General features: G+C 36.4%; 2 protein-coding genes and 1 pseudogene across 3 annotated transcripts in view; all 3 read left to right on the top strand.

Annotated features, from left to right (window-relative positions):
- LOC135845254 (serine/threonine-protein kinase polo-like) overlaps window positions 1-20242 on the top strand; it is a 149719-nt pseudogene that overhangs the window by 22948 nt on the left and 106529 nt on the right.
- LOC135843323 (fatty acid synthase-like) overlaps window positions 123-20242 on the top strand; it is a 42753-nt gene continuing 22633 nt past the window's right edge. Inside the window, exons 1-7 of one of the 2 annotated variants that reach the window (XM_065361158.1) lie at window positions 123-452; window positions 538-735; window positions 822-966; window positions 1121-1311; window positions 1386-1488; window positions 1611-1795; window positions 1867-2000. The gene's annotated coding sequence lies outside the window, so the exon portion shown is untranslated. The remainder of the gene's footprint in view (window positions 453-537; window positions 736-821; window positions 967-1120; window positions 1312-1385; window positions 1489-1610; window positions 1796-1866; window positions 2001-20242) is intronic. The other variant, XM_065361160.1, reaches the window with a different exon arrangement.
- Window positions 13743-18563, top strand: LOC135843715 (uncharacterized protein K02A2.6-like). The gene has a single exon (XM_065361676.1). It carries the CDS (start codon window positions 13797-13799, stop codon window positions 17727-17729), a length of 3933 nt encoding a protein of 1310 aa, XP_065217748.1. The 5' UTR covers window positions 13743-13796; the 3' UTR covers window positions 17730-18563.

Raw genomic sequence — 20242 nt, forward strand, 5'->3', positions numbered from 1 at the left:
AGTCTGTTTAGAAAACTATGGAACGCGTCGCAGTACGTGATTGGCTAGCGCGTTTTGTTGCTTGTTTGTTTACTTTTCAAAACGGCCAACAGGTTTTTCAATTTGTCGGTGTCGTTTCAACTTTCCAGTTATTAAACTAGTTCACATATATCTTCTAGATACCAAATACCAATGCTTTATGTTGCGTTTAGGAAGATTTCGCGGACTATTATGAAATCAAAGATATGGCTACCAGTCACACCTACGCCGGAAAAATCGTATCGAAAAAGTTGCTAAGAAGAGTAACCGAGAAGAGAAAATGACCCAAGAGATAAACATCCACAGAAGCGTCAATCACATACTGATACATATCGTCGGTTTCCACTGTTTCCAAGCTTCCTTCGAAGACGATGAATTCGTCTACTCTACGTCGTATTAGAATTATGCCATAAAAGATCTCTGGAACTACACAAGTAAACAAACTCGAACTGTTCGATATAATCGTAGATTGAGCACTTTTTGCAGTACCTGTTTAACTATTTCGTTTCATTTTGCTAGACGCCGAAAAGCTTTAACCGAACCGGAAACCAGATACTATATGAAACAGATACTGGACGGTGTGCTGTATTTACATGATAATGGAATTATTCATAGAGATTTGAAACTAGAAAGTTTATTTTTAAACGACGATATCGAAGTGAAAATTGGCGATTTTGGACTCGCTATGAAAATCGAATACGAAGGCCAACGAAATAAGTAAGTAGGGTCGAAAATTACTCGGTGGTTTTATTGAATTTCAGCATATCTTTTTTTTTATTGTTTGAATACCTATCTGGATACAGATTTGGGCACACCCTCACCGCCTCAACATGCCACAAGGCTTTTATGAGGGGAATCAGCATATCTACATTTGGCTCCTGAAGCAATTACTCGTAGTATGGAGGAACATAGCATAAAATTGGACGTTTGGTCTCTTGGAAGTATTATGTAAGCGGTCACCTTTCGATCGTTTAGTTGCTAGTGGTGATTGTGAAGCAGTATTTAGCTGCGTTATGAGCGATGAACTTTTTTCATCTAGGATATAATTACTTACCTTATGTCGAATAATTTCGATGATGTTCTAATGTGTTTTTTTTTTCAGTAAAGGTACACGTTACTCGTCGGCAAGCCTCCTTTCGAAGCGAATTCTTCACGAGAAACCTACGAACGTATTAAACGCTGCGATTACAAAATCAAAGCTCCTGCTGCTAATCTAATCCTCTCGATGTTTTTACCAGATCCTTCGATAACACCCACAGTCAAGCAAATCATCAGCTCTGATTTTTTTCAATGGTATTTGAAACTCGTACCTCGGATTCTATCTCATCTAGAACGTGTTTTTAACTGACGCATTTTTTTCTTCGCAGGTGGCAGGTTATTGCCCGGTTTCGTGCTTGACTGTTGCTCCTCGATTCAATTCTATGCCGGTAAAAAAACGTGGTCGCAAACCGTTGGCTGAAGTCAATAATGGTGAGATTATTTTTTCAAATGTTCGGTACAAATATTAATCGAGTCATTTCATTTCTTGAAATTTTGAGATTTCTCCCCCCCCCCCACATTTTAACTGAACGTACTCATTTCATGATTTTCAGGAGGTAAAAACAGTCCAGCTTTGGTCAAAGCTGAAGCAGGCACCGGAGACGTTGAAAACAAAGCCACAGGTATCATGGCCACAACCGGGGAATGTAACGATCAGACGATCACCTCAGAATGTTGCACACGCAATTAAAAAAAGTTTTGGAATGCACACCGTCGCCGCATTGCCAAAGTGAAACTGGTGAGTATTTGGTCATCTAACTTGACCCTTTCATAATGAAACAACCTCAACTGAAAATTTTTTCATTACAGAGGAATTAACCGATCCGCTGCTCAACCCTTCGTCTGAATTAGTAAATGGGTCGACTATGCCGATAAGTACGATTTCGGGTATCAATTATGCGATGACGGAGTAGGCATGATGTTCAACGATATAAGTCGTAAGGGTAAGGGCGCCTAATATGGACAGGTTTTTTGTTTTTGATTGCCGTGGCCGCTGTAATTGAGCTAAAAACTTGGTTGATAGCTCAAAATGTACCTACATCTATCTAGTTTCATATTCCAAAGCCTCAACAGTTTTGAGAAATTTCAAGTGTGTCAAAAATATCATTTTCTGAAAAGTGTCAAAAATCAAAAATTGAATTTTGGGTTCCTAATATTGACTGTTTTGAAAAATCAAAAAAAAAGCGCTGAAATCTCCTAAAAATACGTTCAATAGCTGAAACACCGTTGAAATATGTTTAATTAAGACAATGAGTAAATTCTAAGTGGGTCAAATGAATTTTTTCTGAGAAAATGTCTCATTCGCGTAAAATTTTGCACTGACTGCTTAGTTTATTGAAAAGTACCTACCAAGAATTAATCGGAAATTCTATGAATCATGTACCCTATCAGCGATCTGAGGGCATATTGATGATTCTAAATTTAACCCCTCGACTACATATACAACTTACTACATCGATATGTCCCCCTACAAAACACCATTTGGGCATAAATTCGCGGAAACGTTTTCCTGACACCTTAAAATCAGCAATTTTCATACTTTCAACGAATTTATGCCGACGTAAGCGACCACCGAAAAAAAAAATGAACTCCACAGGGAGATTCAGCACCTCAAACTCTACAAATTGAGTGCTACCCGTAAATTTTTAAAATCGATTTTGGAGCCTTAAACCTGAAAAATGTGAATTTTTAGCTAAAATGGCCCCAGGCTCAGCCCTATGGTGCCACGGGGGGCTAAAAATTTTTTTGGGGTGGTTTCAACTCAAAAGGAATCACATATGTGAATTTCAAAAAATTCTGAGACCTACGTTTTTTTTCGACCCGCCCTAATGGGTATCGAGCGTAGTATCAAATTGTCGAGAATTTGAAGGGGAACATGTTTAGTCATGGTAGTTTTTATCGTAAACCTAATATCTTCGGAGCAAATCGCAAAAAACGTGAATCGGAACCGGTTTTAGCCCCCTAAAAAAATTAGCTCCAGGTTTAGGAGGGTCGGTTTTTTTTGGTAGTTCAAGGGGTTCATCTGAACACATTCCCGAAGGAAAAATTAATGTGCCAATTTTTCCTTTTCGCACTCACTTTTTCACGTTATTTTCCCGCTTCATCTCCCATTTTCTACAAAAATTATTTCGTTCACATAATTCTCGAAAAGTTTCACAAAATGTACGAAAAAGATGATCTAAAAACGCCACATAAAACACAATACAATAATTGATGAACATAATATACCAATAACTGGGTACTAACATTTTTTTGAAAGTTGTGGGAAATGCAAGAAAAAGTGTTGAAAACGTTTTATAACGTCGTAAAAACACTAATAAAAAGTATCAAAAACATCGGATCATTCCGATCAAAACTTTGATTTGATCAAGTCAAACTGGATTCAGGAAAAGGACCAGGTTTGATCAGTCCTGACCGGATCCAATCATTTTCCAATGGATCTATCTGTACTCTTACAATAGGCATTTGTCCTACTTCAAATACTGTACAACAAATTTCTACAAGTGAACCTTTTGTTGCTTTTTTCCATACGAATGTGAAACCAGAATCATCACACGCTGTTACATCTCCATCAACTAGAAGCCATGTTGTAGTCTTCGATATTGATGATACACTTTGTAAAAGTGATGTGAGGGATGAAGAAGAAGAAATCATTAGGAAGAACTTTCCGGAATGTCCAATCATTGACTGGAATCGGCGTTGTTACGACGGATCCACTGACACAACCCCCCATGTATTTCTGCCTCACCTGAAAATTTTATTCGATTACTTATTGGAGGATGGCGTACGAATCGTTTTTTTTTTTTTTGGTGGCTCCAAGGAAAGAAATCTAGCAGTAATTCCAGAACTACTTACATCCTTCTGGGGTAATGAGAAATTTGAAGCTCTGAAAGCCGAAGGACAATTTGACATTTTTTCCGAGGAACATTTGCGTAAAAGTACTTCTCGTTACGAAGGAAAGTATGTAAAAGATTTAAAAGTAGTTATTCGAGACGGTGAAACGTTATTTGATGCCATTTTTTAGTGGAAGATGAGCCCAGTTTTGCTGCTCATGATCAGAAACCATATTTATATATCATAGATATGACGTTTTGGTACATAAGGGATAAAGACGAGGCAGAAAAGGAAGATAAAAGAAACGGTCACTGGGTAGGAAAAACTAGTAATTTTTGTGTGAATAGTATTTACTACATGCTGGGTATGTTCAAGACCTATTTTGGACATGAGAAATACAAAGTGTTGCCTTTAAGAGAAGGCTTGAATCAACTTTTACCTAAGGAAGCGTACAAAAACGGTAGAGAGTTTTTTGCGAAACATTCGTTCGCCGATGATATGATTAATTTAGGACTATTAGAGGTATAGAAACTGGTTCCTAATGCCATGTATTATTGAGTATACTATTCGTTTGGTCGGTAATTCTAGATTACTGTTATTTTAGGTATTCTAAAGTATCGAAAATGTGTTCAAAGAAAATAGTATTATTGACTGAATAAAGTAATTACTCGAGTGATTAACAAATGATTTTAGTTTTGAAGCATTTTTGTGCACTTTCTAACAAGAGAGCCCCTTCGCGGTGTCCGCCTCCGATTTGAGCAAGACCGCTGTTTTTGGAAAAAGCGTAGTCTAAAGTTCCCGTAACCGGAATTTCTGCTCCCAATATTAATTTTTTTATTATTCAATTGTTTGTAGATTTGTAAACGTTTAAAATTGGCCCATTTTTTGTTTATTTGTTGGAGTCTCCAGTATTACTGGAAATACGTATTGAAAACCGGTTGTGGGGAGTTGATACTTAATGGAAGGACTCGAACTCGGTAAATTTACAAATAACTGCTAGTAAATCACTAAAAAGTTGAGAAAAGGCTGCTTTTTTAGACAAAATTTGCAAAAAAGTATCATTTTTTGGAAATGCATAATCATGTAGCAAAATTGCTGAAAATACTGATAATTCCTAGGTATATTTTTTTCAAATGGGTAGCGGAAACCGTCATTGATCCAGTCAAAATAATATCCAGTGAGGTATTGATCCAATGTATTTAAAAAATATCAAAAATACAAAAACCATCTATCCATTTCGATATTGATCCAATCTGTATTCATCCAGTCTTTAAAAAAAAATGAAAAGTAGAGTAGTCAACTAGTCATTCATCCAATTGAAAATTGATCCAATCAGACATTGATCCAGTCCAATATTTATCCAGAGGGTAAAATCACGAAAACGAATCCCTCAGATGTCTGAACTAGAAACGAAAGGAACCCAGTGCATGACATGCTACCAATTTATTAAATACCTACTCGTAGTACTATCCTGTCTATCCTCAACCAAAAATGCATGTAAACAATTAGGCCTACATTAAATGTTAAATTTTTAAATTTTTCACCAGCACTTGATATGCCGAACAACTTTTATTATCATCATTTTACGATTAAACAATCCCTCCCCTTGAAAGTTGAAATAAGTATTTGAAATAGAGCAAAAAACGAATGTTGAAAATATCAAAATTCGCTGATTTTGTGCAAATGCAAAATACCACGAGAAAATTGAAATGTGACAATTTTCCCCCAAATTTGAGGCAGCTGAATTCGAATGGTCTCAAATTAGGGATAAATTCGTCCTTGTGAAATATATCAGGGAATTTTGTTCAGAATATGAAGTGCTGATGGCATTCAAGAGTTTCAAAGGTTAAATACCTGCTACCTACTTTGTTTATTTTACTCAAATTGAGAAAAAAATAGAAAAAAAAGCTCACGAACTCTCGAAAACCCTTAATTCCTGTAGTACTTGGAATGCCGAACAACTTTTGTCGTCATTACCATTTTTTTGATTGAACTAGACTAGGTAGTTTGCTTAAAATAAAGCAAAAAACTACTTTTGAAAAAAAAAAACCAATATTTGTCAAGTTTGGGCTTATCATAAATCATAATACCTTAGGATGATTAAAATCTTGCGAGTTGACTGAGGTCACTGAACAAGAAATCAGATTTATATTTTAGCACAAATACGAAATCAGCAGTACCAGCACCACCATCGAACAGTTCTCCCCAAAATTCATCTGTTAACCCTGAATTACTTTCTTTTTTTTTGGTTGAAAAAATTTTGCACAGATGCTTAACGATACGAAGCTCTACAGTACAATTATAACATTCTCGTGCATCTCCGTATGTACAAAATTTCAGCTTGTTCCTGGTTCTCTCAAGGCATTTCCTAATTTAGATAAAATCTAATGAGACATTTTCAAGAAATCCTAAAAAATTACGACTAGACACTAGATAGGCTCAAAATTCCTCAAAAATACTCAAGAAGTTTGAGTATATTCCAAACAATGATGACCCCGCCGTCACAACATTGCATTCGAAATCGATAGACACAGCTACAAAAAATTCTACACTGAATTTAAATTAAAATAAAAATCTTAATCACACTTCTAAACATTCATTTCATAGCACAACTACAAAAAATCCATTCGGAATATCCTAGAAAAATTCATTCAATATTGGCTACTACAACCAAATAAATATTTTGAAATCGCCATGGAAATCGCTACCAAAAAAAACATTTCGAAAAATTCAACACTGAATAAAAAAATTAAATCTAAAAGTCCCCACGAGCGAAAATTATTACGAAAACATTCGTTTGTGATCACCTAATCAGATCAACTCTCCTTCCTCCTAGGGGTGCGGTGATGGGGTATTCTTGACGAGCAATTCGTCGTTGACGATTTAGGGGGGGGGGGGCGATTTTTTTTGATTATATTATTGTTTTGCTAAAAAATGTAGTTCTCAGAACTTTCAACGCAAAATCAGTGAATTGAGGCAAAATTGTTAGGCCCCCCTAATCAAATTAAGGATCCCCCATCAAAATAGCCCTCTTCCACCCCACACTCACCTATTTTTTATATCACTTTGCTGCTTTAAAAAAAACTTCAACTTCTTAACTTGGAACTTTTCCTTGAAATTATTCAATTTATTTGATATTTATGCCAAAAGTGTAAGGCCCCCCTGATCAGAATGAGCCCCCCCATTCAGAATAGACCCCCCCCCCCATCACTCAAGCTTTTTACGTTTTTTACAATCTCGAATGTCATTACTTTTCATACAAAAGTCAAAACCAAAAGTAAAAAAATTGGCAAAAAATTAAACACGTATGCAGAAGTATTCATATAATCATTTTTTAAAACAAGATACACGAATAAATCTTACAAGGGAATCTCTTGCGATGTCTGCCTCCAATTTGAACGGGGCCGCGATTTTTGGAAAGAGCATGGTCTGAAACCCCCAAAACAATTTTCAGCTGCCCAACATCATATCTCGATATTTGGCGAACGTTTGAAAATTCAAAATTGACTGTTTTTGGTGATTTATGCCTTCTTCAAAAACGTACGTATTTGATCAGTAAAAATGATCAAAATAAGTCCTAAAACTGATAATAATTCCCCAAATCTAAATTTAACCATTTCCAGCCATTCTGGAGCCTCCAGCGCGATTTTTCAATTTCTCCAGAATTTTTAATTTGCTTCAGAAGACGTGAATATGAAGTTGGGCAGCTGAAAGGTTTTTTGACCAGCTTTTTTTCAAAATAAAAATATCCAAAAATCAATAATTTCCAGTTTACGAGAAAGTTTTCGAAATTTGCGCGAATCGCAGTATGTATTTTGTCATGAACTAACCCCACGAGAGCGAATCTCGCCATTTCCAGCCACTCTGGAGCCTCCAGCGCGATTTTTTAATTTCTCCAGAGGCTTCAGAAAGGCTGGAAATGGGGAAATTCACCCTTGTGGGCTTGATTAATGACGAAATACAGCGATTCGTGCATATTTCGATAATTTTCTCGCAAACGTGAAATTTTTGATTTTTGGATATTTTTATTTTGAAAAAAAGCCGGTGAAAAGACACTCTTGAGGTGTCCCCTCCAGAATCGGTTCAAATGCGTATAAATTCGTTAAACAGGTCGAGTATAACACACAACTCGATTTTTAGCTGCCCAACATCATATTCACGCCTTCTCGAGCAAATTAAAAATTCTGGAGAAATTGAAAAATAGTTCTGGAGGCTCCGGAATGGCTGGAAATGGAGAAATTCGCTCTCGTGGGGTTAGTTCATGACAAAATACTACGATTCGCGCAAATTTCGAAAATTTTCTCACAAACGGGAAATTTTTGGTTTTTGGATATTTTTATTTTGAAAAAAAGCTGGTGAAAAGCCACTCTTGAGGTGTCCCCTCCAGAATCGGCTCACATGCGAATAAATTCGTTAAACAGGTCGAGTATAATATATAACTCGATTTTCAGCTGCCCAACTTCATATTCACGTCTTCTGGAGCGAATTAAAAATTCTGGAGAAATTTAAAAATCGCGCTGGAGGCTCCAGAATAGCTGGAAATGGTTAAATTTGGATTTGGGAAATTTATATCAGTTTTAGGACATATTTTGATCATTGTTACTGAAGGCATAAATCACCAAAAACAGTCAATTTTGAATTTTCAAACGTTCGCCAAATATCGAGATATGATGTTGGGCAGCTGAAAATTTGGTTTTGGGGGTTTTAGGATTACCGGACATTTTCCCGAATCCACTTCCCCGAAAGACATTTTCCCGAATGACAAAATCCCGATTTCTGTATTCCCGAATCCATTTACCCGAATGCCAAGTACCCGAACCAGTAACCCGAACATCCGAAATCCCGAATGCCTATATCCCGAACGCCTACATCCCGAATGCCTCAGTGTAAACTAGACACCTCTCCCCTTTTCAAATAGTTGACTGGGTTAAAATTCATACTTACGGTTAGACGAGTAGGTAGGTACCTACATGCTCTTTCCAAAAATCGTGGCCCCGTTCAAATCGGAGGCGGACACCTCAAGAGGTTGCCTTGTTAGATTTAATTGCCAACTTTTCAATGATTTCTTGGTTTGAAATCCCTTTGATGGGCGATAGCCAGCATTGGCAGCAATACGTATTTCGTTTTGAAAAAAAAAATATTTTTTTTTTCAAATCTATAAAATTAAAATTCTGTAGGGCAAAAATGTTGTTACCTACATTTAGTGAGCAAAACTCAGTAGGTGGTGGGGGGCTCTCTCTGTAAACAGGGGGGCGCTCGTCGTTGACGTCGGGGGTTCACCGCACCCCTGCGTGAGTTCCTCCCTGCAAAAAATAAAAAAAAAATAATTCCACTCCATTCCAAGAAATTTGTTTAAAATTAACACAAAAATATTAATCCGCCACTGAAAGTCTATTCGAAGGCATTCTTCACTAATCGAGAATCAAATTCTAAAGCACCGCCAAAATTTTAATCAATTTTGATGGATCGCAATCTATAGGCCTATATGGTATGTACATTTTCAAGAATTCAAAAAATTCATGACTCAATTTTGCGTTTAAAATCGGCCAAAAATGCTCAGAAAATGGGTTCGTTGAAATATTTCAATAAACGATAGTGATCGTATGTGATGTTTGAAAATCCTAAAAATCATAATCCAATTTCGGGCTTAAAATTTGAAAAAAAAAAATGAAAAAACATTTTTGTCTAAATGTTTGAATTTCTTGCAAAATTTTAACACTTTTACACTGTATAAATTCCAAAAATCATGCCCAATCTTGGGCTTGAAATTCTTCAAAAATGCTCCAAAAACTATTACTTATGTCGAAATACTCGAATTTCTTGTAAAATTTTAAACTATTCAGACAGATCGCATGACACTTCTTCAAAAACCCTAAAAATTATTCAAAAATGATCAAAAAACATCACTATCAAAATATTACTGAATTACACGCGAAATTTTAACCCTTTTACATTGGTCGAAAAGTGGGTACCTACTCCTTCAAAACCTCCAACACTTTTTCTTCATGAACGTTTTAAAAAAAAAATTGAAATTCGTAATTTTAGTAAAATACCACAAGATGATCAAAGCATGTCCAGTCAGCCGCCCCCCCCCCCCTCAATTGATCTCACTGAATTCGAATATGGATAAGTATCTTTGTTATTCAAACGTTTCTACTCAGAAACCTACCCCTCACATGTTCAGTGAGCTCAATTTAGTGAGAAATTCTTCTTGTTTTAATTACATTGCGGTAGGTAGGTACTAGGAAGGAATGTACTTTCCCAAAATTGATGAATTTTGATTTTTTTTTTAAATTATTCAATTCTTTCTTTATTTAATAGAGCCTACAATAAGCTCTTTTAATTTATTAAAGTTGATAGGCGGGGTTCATCAGTGTTATAAGAAGATACATTTTTCACATCATCGCCAGTGAAAAATTACTGTTGCATTATTTCTTTCCAATACATTTTTAGCGCCCAATACTAAATAGCGCATGGTTACGAGAATGTTGTCAACCTGTAGTGTACTAAATAAATTGAGCGGTCAACTGTTTCCTTCATGGTACATACCTATCATGCCTACCACTTGTAAGTTGTATCCCTTTGTATCTAACCTACATTTATGTAGAATGAGAAATAAGAATGCAAGATGGTTTTGTTCTATACACATACTGATGGACTAAGTAAGGGATGAATGAAGTTGCATACCAATACTAGTAGGCATAGGCATGCATTACACTCTATGCAGCATTTCACTGTGAAATAGTTTACGTGGTCGAATAATAAAGAAAGAGAGTAATAAAATAAAACACAATACCAAACAACACGCTCGAATACCTACTTCACCAGTGTGTGTCAAGCCATGCTCCCAAAACAGAAAATCAGTTTCATTAAGGGATTTTTTATAAAAATAAGTAGATCACAAACTGGCGGAAAACCTTTCCCAAATAAAGCAGGACTACATAGAACGTAAAGAATATATTTCCATGAAATCCATCAACTAAGTGGGACTGGATGAAAATCAGTCTGGATGTATAACAGATAGGATAAATGCAGGACTGGATCAATAACTTCTCACATATTTAAAAAAAATAAATAAATTGGATGAATAACAGACTGGATCAATACAGAACTGGATCAGTAATAAGTTACTGGGTAGGGAATTATGAAAAATTTTTATTCATTTATTTTTTTAATAAAAAACAAGAGTTGCTTTCTTGACGAAAATTGCGAAAAAATATCATTTTTGAAAATAGTTGTAAAAGCTGTGCTTTTTAGCAAAATTGTTGATATTTCTGAAAATGCTCACTTTTTTCAAATAGGTAGCTAATCATTAAGAATTTTCATTTATTTTTTTTTTCAACCAAAAATTTGCAAAATAGTCGCTTTCTTGACCGAAATAATATTTTTTTTTTGCCAAATTCCCAAGAAGTCCCACATTTTGTTGAAAATCGCAAAAGTTTTGCTTTCTTGGCAAAGAATACTCGCTTTTCATCAAAGTTGCTCAAAATATCGCACATCTTTTTCAAAAATTACCAATAAAGTCTCTCTGTTTTGCCAGGAACTGCCGTTGCCAAAAGCTCCCAAAAAGTTCTAATTTTGCTAGAATTTCCGATCCTGCTTTTTGACATAATTTTCAGTTGCACGATAATTAACAAAAATTTTTGAAAATTTCCCGTTTTTCCAAAAAAGTTCCGAGTTGTTTTTTTTTGTACGTAGACGAAAATATTTTGCCAATTCTTAATGTGTAACTAAAAAACTTGCATAAAAGTCTCCCATTTTCTACAATAATATATTATTTCGTTCACCAATTGCTAATAAGGTCTTACATTAGTCACATTGTCCCAAAAGTGTGTTGAAAACGTTTTTTAATGTCGTAAAAACGCTAATGAAAAGTATTGAAAACATCGAATCATTATCAAAAATATGAACAAGATGTAATCCGATCAAAACTTTGATTTGATCAAGTCAAACTGGATCCAGGAAAGGAGCAGATTTGGTCAAGGGTGGGATTTATCGGCACGACAGTTTAGGGTGTTTCAACGACGAAAATAGGTGGTTTTTACGACGAAGTAATATAATGCCCGGCCATATAAGAATTGAACGACAAAAAAAAAACAGTTGAACTACGAAATAATCTTATTCAGCGACCATATAAGAATTGAACGACAATATAAAAAAGTCAGCGACGGAAAATAAAAAGTAGCCCGACGGCAGTCAACGACAGGTTTAAAAAAAGTACACGACAGATTAAAAAAAATTCACGACATTTTTGTACATCAATTTCACGTCCATCTCGAGTCTCTGGAATCCCAAGTACAATCCGAGTATTCATTCAAATTCAGTCGAAAATCCTCGAATTCGGATAATTGTCATGATTTTTAAAATTTGGGTTACATGAAACCCCCTCCTCTGAAAAAGGGTTCACACGGAGTCAAAATTATTCTTCGGGGCTAGCTTCGCTTACTCATAGGATCTAAGAAGTCAATGTGATGATCAAACGTATTAAAATATGTACCATTTTCAAAATTTTGGAGCATTTCGCACCTCGGGAGTAATAAGGTCATATCTCAAAAAAAGTGAAATTTTACAGGAGAGTGATTTTCTTTTTTTTTAAAACTTGTTTCATTATTTTTATCAACTTATAATTAATTGAGAGGAATGAATAGCACCTCATTTTAAAGATCTGGTATCCTACCTTCATTTAGCATAAGAACACTTTGAAAAATAAAATCTTAAAGAGGAAATATTTCAATGTTTGGAAAACATTTTGAGTTATAACCTTTCATAAAATTTGATGTGGAGGCGAAAGGAAGCGTCCAAAAAAAAATTCCAGGATAACAAAGTTGTAGAGAATTAAATTTCCAATCGACGTAATGTCGTTAGTTTTTTTCTAGAGTGCTTAGTTTTTGAGTTTTTCTCAAAAAACTAAAATTTCATTACTTATATGTGCAAATTCATTTTTCTGAAAAGTGATCAATTTAAAAAAATTTTTCCATTTGGTACCATCCAATAAAAAATGCACTCCTTGTGACTATTTCTAATTGACAAACATTCAAAACAATCAAAACTATTTGTTAACACTTTGTATGTATGAAATTTGCTCAAAAAAAATGGAGTTTTTTGAGATGTACCCTTATAACTCCAAACAACTTGCAATGTTGTTGAGATTTTGAGTTAGGCCATTTGCGTTTTTTACAAGATCTAGATAATGTACGCAACTCAAAGTGTAATTTTTGGTTGAGGGGGGTCATGCAAACCCCAAAAATGCAAAAACATCAAAATCAATTTTTTTTTGAGATGTGACCTTATTAGTTATTACTCCCGAGGTGCGATTTAACCCCTCTCCTTCTCTCGCTCATTAGTCTGTCCCAAGTCCTTCGGATCCCAAAAATTAAATTTGTGTACTTTTCTGTCAAAAAAAATTGTCGAATTCGGCAAACTTTAATACATAAATGAAAAAAGCTTAGGACACATGAACCCCCCCCCTCCTCCCCCAAGATTCTTATTTTTTGGAGATTATGAATTAATCTAGCTACTGGGAGGTATCTTACCTCCCTTCTTTCCTTCCGTAAGTCCCTCCTAAGTGTTTTGTGCCTCATTTATCTCGTAAAATTCAAAGGTCATTCTACAAGTATGTACTATTGTCGGGAATTCTTTTTTTTCGGCGTGCAAATGCCGTCGTGCATTTATGGCTGTCGTGCAAACACCCTATTTCGTGTTATGTCGCTATTATCACGATAGATCGCACTCGTGTGTTCTGACGTGTTGTAAATAACCACTCTTGAAGTCAACAAAGTTGTACTTCGATAATTATTATAATAATCATGCTCGTGTAAATATATTCGTTATTCGTGTAATTAAAATGTAAAAAATGCAAGTGCAGTTTCGTCTTCGTTATTAATGCAAGAATATATTAAGTGGCGATGAGAATGGGGAAAGAAGAAGAAAAAGTGCCGATAACGGTAGTGCACCCCAGCTCCGTTTTTGAACCGTTTATTGAATGTAACGAAGATTTCGTCAGCTATACGGAAAGGTTTGATTGTTATACAGAATATTGCCAGATTACAAACAAGGTATCTTTCTTCATTGCAAGTGTTGGTGCTAAAACTTATCAACTGCTGATTAAACTCGCTGCTCCGAGTAAACCTAAAGATCTGACATATGATAAAATCATAAAGCTGCTAACAGATCATTATTGCCCAGCACCGTTGACGGACGTTTGTATTAATAAATTTCGTGCAAGAAAGCAGCTTGAACACGAATCGTTCAACGATTTTTATGCTGCACTCAAACAGCTTGCTATCGGCTGTAAATATGCCACTGTTGCGCGCCTAAACGAAGAGTTACGAGCTCAAATTATTTCCGGTATACGAGACTCTACGGTGCAAGCGCATTATCTCTCTGCTACTCTTACTTTGCAAGAGGTAATTGATAAAGCTGTTGCGAGCGAAAATGCGAAGAAAGGTGTTGAAGAATTGCGTAAATCTGAAACGCCATCTGTACCTGTACCAGTGCCAACTCTCAACAAGGTATCCGAGTTCGAACGGAAGAAAAAACGTCCGAAATACAAGAAACCTGCTCAAGCTGATAAGCCTAGTGCTACGAGTGATAATGTTGTGTGTTATCGTTGCGGTATACGCGATCATAAAGCTCCGAATTGCCGCCACAAGGGAGCGAAGTGTACCAAATGCCAAAAAATTGGTCACTTAGCTACTGTTTGTGGTATGGGTCGTCGCGCGTTGCATTCAGCTGCGGCAAAATCGATCGATGTTGTTGATATGAAAAGTGGTGAAATTGTTGATATTGTGTTATCTGCTGCGGAATCAACGATAAATTCATCTGCTGAAAATTCTCCACCACCTAAAATTCATGTCGACGTTCGTATCGAAGGTGTACCTATTCGTTTAGAAGCTGATTGCGGAGCTACATTCACCTTAATTTCGATGAGTGAATTTAAACGATTGGGTATCAAGACACCATTACGTCCGAGTCGTTATACTTTACGCATCTACGATAAGAGCTTGATTAAAATTGCTGGTTACGTACCTGTTCGAGTCGAATATGATGGGAAAGAGTATAAACTCATTCTACGAGTTGTGCATGGCGATTATGATAGTGTAATTGGACGTGATTGGATTTTTCCTATGCAACTCGATATTCGTCAACTGAATGCAGAAACAGCACCGATTCATAAAATCGATATTGACCTGAATGCTGAGATCGATAAATTGGTGTCAGAATTTGCTGATATTTTTGGCGATAGTCCGGGACGCTTACCTGGTGAACCAGTATCTTTTAAACTGTGTGCTGATGCCAATCCTATTTTCTGCCGTGCGCGTAGTGTTCCATATGCGCTGCGGGATGCAGTAAACGAAGAAATTGATCGTCTGGTTCGTGAGAAAATCTATACGCCAACTGAAACCTCCGAGTGGGCAACACCTATAGTTCCGGTGGTTAAATCAAATGGTTCTGTGCGACTTACCGGTGATTATAGTGTGACGTTGAACAAATATATCATACCGGAAGAATACCAAATTCCGAATTCCGAAGAAATGCTTATGGAACTCGAGGGTATACTGTTTGCAAAGTATGATATTGTTGAAGCGTATATGCATATGGGAGTTACCGCAGAATGCGCTAAATTACTGGCGGTGAACACACCCAAAGGTGTCCATCTCGTAAATTGCCTTAATTATGGTATTCAGTGCGCTCCATCGAAATTTCAACGAAGATTGGAAGAAATAATTCGAAAAATACCCGGTTTTAAAAACTTTTTTGATGATATTCGTCAAGCATCAAAGACACCGGAAGAGCATTTACAACGAATGCGTATGTTTTTCGAAGTTTGTCGTGCAAATAATCTGCGATTGAATAAACAAAAATGCGTGTTTGTCACTGATAAGCTCAACTACCTTGGTTACACCATTGATGCGAATGGATTGCATAAAACAACCGAAAAAGTTGACCTTATTTTGAATATTCCACAACCAACGAATTTGGATGAATTGCAGTCGTTCATTGGTTTAGTTGGTTATTATTCCAAATTTATACCGAATTTCAGTGATATCGCTCATCCACTGAACCAGTTGCGCCGAAAAAATGTTCCTTTTGTATGGTCGAATGCTTGCGAAATGGCTTTTTGCAAATTAAAAGAAGAAATTGCCAGTGACCGAGTGCTGTGTCATTACAATCCGGCGAAAGAGCTGATATTATCGACAGATGCTTCACCATTTGCATTAGGTGCGGTACTAAGTCATCATTTTGCTGAAGGAGAAAGGCCAATTGCTTTTGTCTCAAGAACGTTGACCGAGACAGAATCGAGGTATAGCCAACTGGACAAGGAGGCTTTGGCCATTTATTGGGGAATGAAAAAGTTCTTTAATTACCTGTATGGTAGGCCTTTTACCTTGATAACTGATTGCAAACCGCTGCTGTCAATATTTGCGCCATCAGCTGCCAAACCTGCGTTAAGTGCGAATCGTTTGCTTCATTACGCACTTTTCCTTCAAGGATTCAACTACAAGGTCATCTATCGTCGCTCTTCTGAACACGTAAATGCTGATTTTGCTTCTCGCCATCCGCATCAGATTGCTAATGCATCACAAATTGATGTACCTACATGGTCTCACATAAATACTATCAATGTGTTACCTGTAAATGCGGAAATGATCGCGGAAGCTACGTTGTTAGAACCCTCATCAGCATCTTTAATTGCCCAGCTGAGAGGGGAAGAGCGGTGTACGTTAAAACCGAGTGAATTAGCTCAATATTCTCTACATGGTAATTGCATCATGAAAAATGACCGTGTTTATATACCTGCATCGTTACGCAAGCCTGTGTTAGCTGAATTACATCGAGGTCACTGCGGCATCGTTCGGTGTAAACAGTTAGCTAGGAGTTATGTCTACTGGCCTAAAATTGATCGAGACATTGAAGAAATGGTATCTGCGTGTCCAACCTGCGTTAAAAAGGATCCGCCTAAAGAACCATTTCACCCTTGGCAAAATCCGAATGCTCCATGGTTGCGCATCCATGCGGATATTGGTCAAGTTGGCAATACATACTTGCTAGTTATTGTTGATGCATCTTCGAAGTGGCCTGAGGGTTACGTATTACACTCGACAACATCTCAGAGAATAATTGCATGCTTCGAAGATACTTTTGCTCGATTTGGGTTACCTGCGACCTTGGTCACCGATAATGGGCCTCAATTTGCTGCCACGGAATTTGCCGAATTTGTTCGAAGAAATGGTATCAACCATGTTTTTTCACCTCCGTACTGCCCTTACTCCAATGGCCAAGCAGAACGATTTATTCAAATTGTTAAACGAGGTATTGCAGCTGATCAAGTTGGTAGTATGGAAGAACGTTTACAAAGAGTACTTTTTGCTTATCGACGAAATAAGTGCTCATCTACTGGTAAATCACCTGCTGCTGCGATGTTCGGTCAAGAATTGCGAACTCATTTAGACCTGGTTAAACCTACGAATGCTCCTGAAACATCAACCATTCCTGCTCGTCGTTGGTTCAACGTTAATGAAAACGTACAACTGCGTATGTACAATAATCGACAGAAATGGACCAATGGTGTAGTACTGCAGAAATTAGGAGAAGTGGTTTATTTGGTCAAAGATGAATCTAACCAGACCCATAAACGTCATATTAATCAACTTAGACGAGCTGCAGTTCCAAAAGCCAATCCAATACCTATTTCGATATTTTCGGATCCGGCATCGAGATCAAATACAAATATTCCTGCACCGCGTACGCCTCAATCTGCACAGCGTACGCCTCCACCAGCGCCGATGCGTCGTTCCGAGCGAGAGCGTCGCGCGCCCTTGCGTTATTCTCCTTAGGGGGGAAGACTGTTATGTCGCTATTATCACGATAGATCGCACTCGTGTGTTCTGACGTGTTGTAAATAACCACTCTTGAAGTCAACAAAGTTGTACTTCGATAATTATTATAATAATCATGCTCGTGTAAATATATTCGTTATTCGTGTAATTAAAATGTAAAAAATGCAAGTGCAGTTTCATCTTCGTTATTAATGCAAGAATATATTATTTCGTTGTTGAACTTTGCTGTCGTTCAATATATTTTTCTGTCGTGCCATTATATATTTCCCTTTGGTCAAGCCTGTCAGATCCATTCAATTATCACCGGGTTCATTTATACTCTTAAAATAAGTATTTATACAAGTTGAAATACAACGAATTTCTAGCAGTGAACTTTTTGTTGCTTTTTTCCATACGAATGTGAAACCAGGTTCGTCAGATGCTGTTCCTTCTCCATCAACTAGAAGCCGTGTTGTAGTCTTCGACATTGATGGTACACTTTGTAAAGATCATCTTTTGGGGAGGGAGAAAGAAGAAGAAATCATTAGGAAGAGCTTTCCGGAATGTCCAAATTATTGTCTGGAATCGGCATTATATGTAGTACATAGCAACGGATCCATTAGCAGACACCCACATGTATTTTTACCTCACCTGAAAATATTATTCGATTATTTATTGGAGCAAGGCGTTCGAATAGTTTTTTTTCTGCTGTTCGCAAGGAAAGAAATGTATCGGTCATTCCAGAACTACTTACATCCTTCTGGGGTAGTGAGAAATTTGAAGCCCTAAAAGCCAAAGGACAGTTTGACATTTTTTCTCATGAACATATGCGTCGCGGAACTTCTCATGGCGACGAAGGAGACAATGTGAAAAATTTAAAAGTAGTTATTCGAATTTTCTCCTTCTCAACGAACATGTGACGATAATTCGAATAATCGTCTTTGATAACGATGAGATATTTGCAACCACCGAAGGAGCAATCGAATGGTCCGCAAACATCACCAGAAAGCAGCTCACCAACTGCTCTGGTCAATAAACGATGTTCAAACGTTTCGCGATTCACTTTCTCGAACTGACAGGGTTTGCTCGAATTGGTTTTACATAGTTTCCTTAGAACGTTTCTTCAATTCTAGGCATTTTGTGTACCTGCACCTTCATTGTCTCATAATTATTTGTTATGTAAGACTCTGAAAAATACACAAATAGGAATCACATCTTTCAAACAGATATCCGAAATCTTTGAGAAAGTTCGAGCTTCCCTTGTGTTGTATTTTTCAGACTCCAGCATAATTTTACAAGTTTTCTGAAAGTACAGATATACTTTGTTCAAAGCTATTTTGTAAAAAAAAATCACTCTTAAATTTTGTTTCCTCAAATTCGTCACTTATACATCATGTATAGGTTGAGAATTTTTGGACTTGCCCGAAAATGTTGCCCATCCTCATGAGATTAAACCATGAACTCGGAATTTTGAAAAATCTCAAAAATTACAACTTAACCATTTTTTTCAAGAGAAGTTGGTATGCTGTGTCAAGCTAATTGTTACAAGTGAGAAAACTTAGTCTAGGTGATTTTTAGACATTACATGAAGATTTCGTATAGGTGCAAGGCAACCACATTGAAATCAACAAGAGTGACTTGTAAGAAGGTGGAGCACCAGTACCAGTACTTAATAAGCCACCCTATTTTCTTAACTGGTAATAATCAGGCTGATTTGAATTGATATTTTTTTTGTCCAGATTCACATGTTTTAATTTTTCATGAGGTGTTCACAATTTCAAAAAAAAAATTATATTTTAGGTAGAAAAAAAAGCGAAAGGTTTTTCTAAAAAATTTTGAATTATACCTTCATGAAAAATGACTGTAAAATTAACACAGAGAATCCAATTTTTCAACTTAACCATACTTTCCTCAAGAGGTGTTGATATGTTGTTGAAACTGACTTTCCTGACTTTGTAAGCTCAAGACTTCCAGCTCAGTTTCGAAAATTAGACTCAATTAGCTCAACTTTACGTGTGTCATTTTCACTTAGGTATTTTTGGTTTAAAAAAAAATTAATTTTGATCCTCTAGTTCGTGAATTTTCTGTTCACAAACCGGGGATTTTTAATTGTTCACTTCTATGAGACATATGTGTGAAGTGGAAATTGGAAAACCTCAGTTTTTCAGCTTAGAACCATATTTTATTTTAATTACTTTTCTGATGTTCGTATGCAATTTTACAATTTTTTTGTTGAGGAAAAAATCAATGACTTTCAGGATAATAAAGTATCCACATTAAGAGATAGACCATTACTTCAGGTTGTACAGGGAGAGTGCCCTGTATCTCTGTGGATAAAATGATTTTCCTGAGAGGCAATATTTTGCAGACTATATCAGAAAGGGTTTATAAAAATATTCTTCAACTTAGATTGTTATTAAGCATATATTTCCGTGATTATAAATTATCCACTTTAGGAGATAGACCATTACTTCAGATCGTCCAGGGAGAGTGCCCTGTTTCTCTGTGGATAAAATGATTTTCACAAAAAT

Source organism: Planococcus citri, chromosome 4 (genome assembly GCF_950023065.1).
Source record: "Planococcus citri chromosome 4, ihPlaCitr1.1, whole genome shotgun sequence".
NCBI classification, from domain to species: domain Eukaryota; kingdom Metazoa; phylum Arthropoda; class Insecta; order Hemiptera; family Pseudococcidae; genus Planococcus; species Planococcus citri.